At 37.9% G+C, this 1,595-nt stretch overlaps 1 protein-coding gene across 1 annotated transcript; it reads right to left on the bottom strand.

Annotated features, from left to right (window-relative positions):
• Positions 1-230: 230 nt before the first annotated feature.
• On the bottom strand, positions 231-1,310 carry LOC140142619 (melanocortin receptor 5-like). The gene has a single exon (XM_072164623.1). The coding sequence runs from the start codon at positions 1,263-1,265 to the stop codon at positions 288-290; it is 978 nt and encodes a 325-aa protein (XP_072020724.1). The 5' UTR covers positions 1,266-1,310; the 3' UTR covers positions 231-287.
• Between the last annotated feature and the right edge of the window lie 285 nt (positions 1,311-1,595).

The following is a 1,595-nucleotide window of genomic DNA, read 5'->3' on the forward strand; positions in this document are numbered from 1 at the left end:
TTCAAAATCGATGGAGCAATTTTACTGAAAACTTGGAATAAATATGTTTTGGTGTTGTGCCTCAATGTGAGGTAGAAATGTCATAACCACTATGGACCACAATGGCCTCATCCCAATGTCGTAGTTCAATAACCCCAATTAAACAATCATAGTACAAATTTGACCTCATGTATGAGTATGAGTTTTTGTACCCATATTTTCTAAGGTCATTCAATGAATGTACAGATGTATTGGGGTTAAAGAACTGTTTCCTGATAGATGAACATGTGGAATCGGATCACCCACCTTTAAACGTTCGTCATTGGAATATCATTTTGATTTTTTCCACCACCAGTACAACTAATGTTATTGTCATCTTCTTTGTTTGAGCTGTAATGGAATACACCCCTGTTACCATTGTGACTTTGACATCCAGCGGAGCACATTAGCTGCCTCAATTCATGGCTAGGATTATTAAGAAGGCGTTTTGCTTCTGGAAGACGCCACAAAAAGCAAATCGGATTTACAGCAGCATTTAAAGCTGCCAAATCAAAGGAGAACGTAGCTGCAATCCAGAATGTGTCACTAAGACTCTCCTGCTCAGACACATACTCTATTAACAAGAACACACACATCGGTATCCAGCAGATGAAGTTCGTTACTAAAATGATAGTGAAAGTTTTTAATACCCTTTTTGTTCTACGGCGACGGATATCAACGTAGTGTCGACTAAGGCTGCTTCCGATAATAGGCTTTCTCAACGAGTAAAAAATCAGTGAATATGTTATTGCTGTTAGTATCAGGGTACTTATTACAGAAATAGGACTGAAGAAAAATGAAATTACTTTGTGAGATCTAGGAATGATATATTCTATAGAACATATGATGAAACTGAATATCCAGATTAAAGTACATGCGAACACAACTCGAGGTGCTGTTATCATAGTGTGGTGCTTTAACGGTGCTCCTTTCAAGGCTACATAACGATCCACAGCAATAGCAAAAATACTTAAAATTGATACAAGAAGCATGGCATTTAAAATAGGCTCCATTTCCAATATGGTTAAATGGCGCTGAAATGTATCACACACTGCAACTATACATGTTCCAATATCAGCTAAAGCTAAGTTAACTACAAATATATTTTGTGGTCGCCGCAAGTTCCTATGCCCGCATATTAACATCATGACAGTTCCGTTGAAAATAAAAGCCAGGCTGCATGTTGACGATACGAGAATCAAGGACCATCGGTCGAAAAATTCTCCCCAAAAGTAGCGTAAACTCATAACAGAAATTTAGCTGCAAAACGATGAGGTGAACAAGGATGTAAGTTATTGTATATCTATGAGATCGATCGGTACGTTAGATCTGGGCGATGCTGTAAAGTCACTGAGCAGAGCAATGTTTTTTATTCGTCGCGTGATTTATTGCCGTGTTGTCTCAATTGGGCTGCAGTAATAGTGCAGCATGCCACAATAATTGCAGATTGGTGTTTGGTGATATTGGTTTATAATAAATAAAACCTCGGGCGAATCGTCAGCAATTCAAAAAGTCATACGGGTAATGGTTTAGTATTTTGAGATTGCTTCGACAAAAGTTACACACAACAAATTATT

The sequence above is a fragment of the Amphiura filiformis genome, chromosome 20 (genome assembly GCF_039555335.1).
Source record: "Amphiura filiformis chromosome 20, Afil_fr2py, whole genome shotgun sequence".
Taxonomy (NCBI): Eukaryota; Metazoa; Echinodermata; class Ophiuroidea; order Amphilepidida; family Amphiuridae; genus Amphiura; species Amphiura filiformis.

Coding starts and splice junctions, on each gene's coding strand:
- LOC140142619 (XM_072164623.1), bottom strand. CDS start 1,265: ATGAGTTTACGCTACTTTTGGGGAGAATTTTTCGACCGATGGTCCTTG.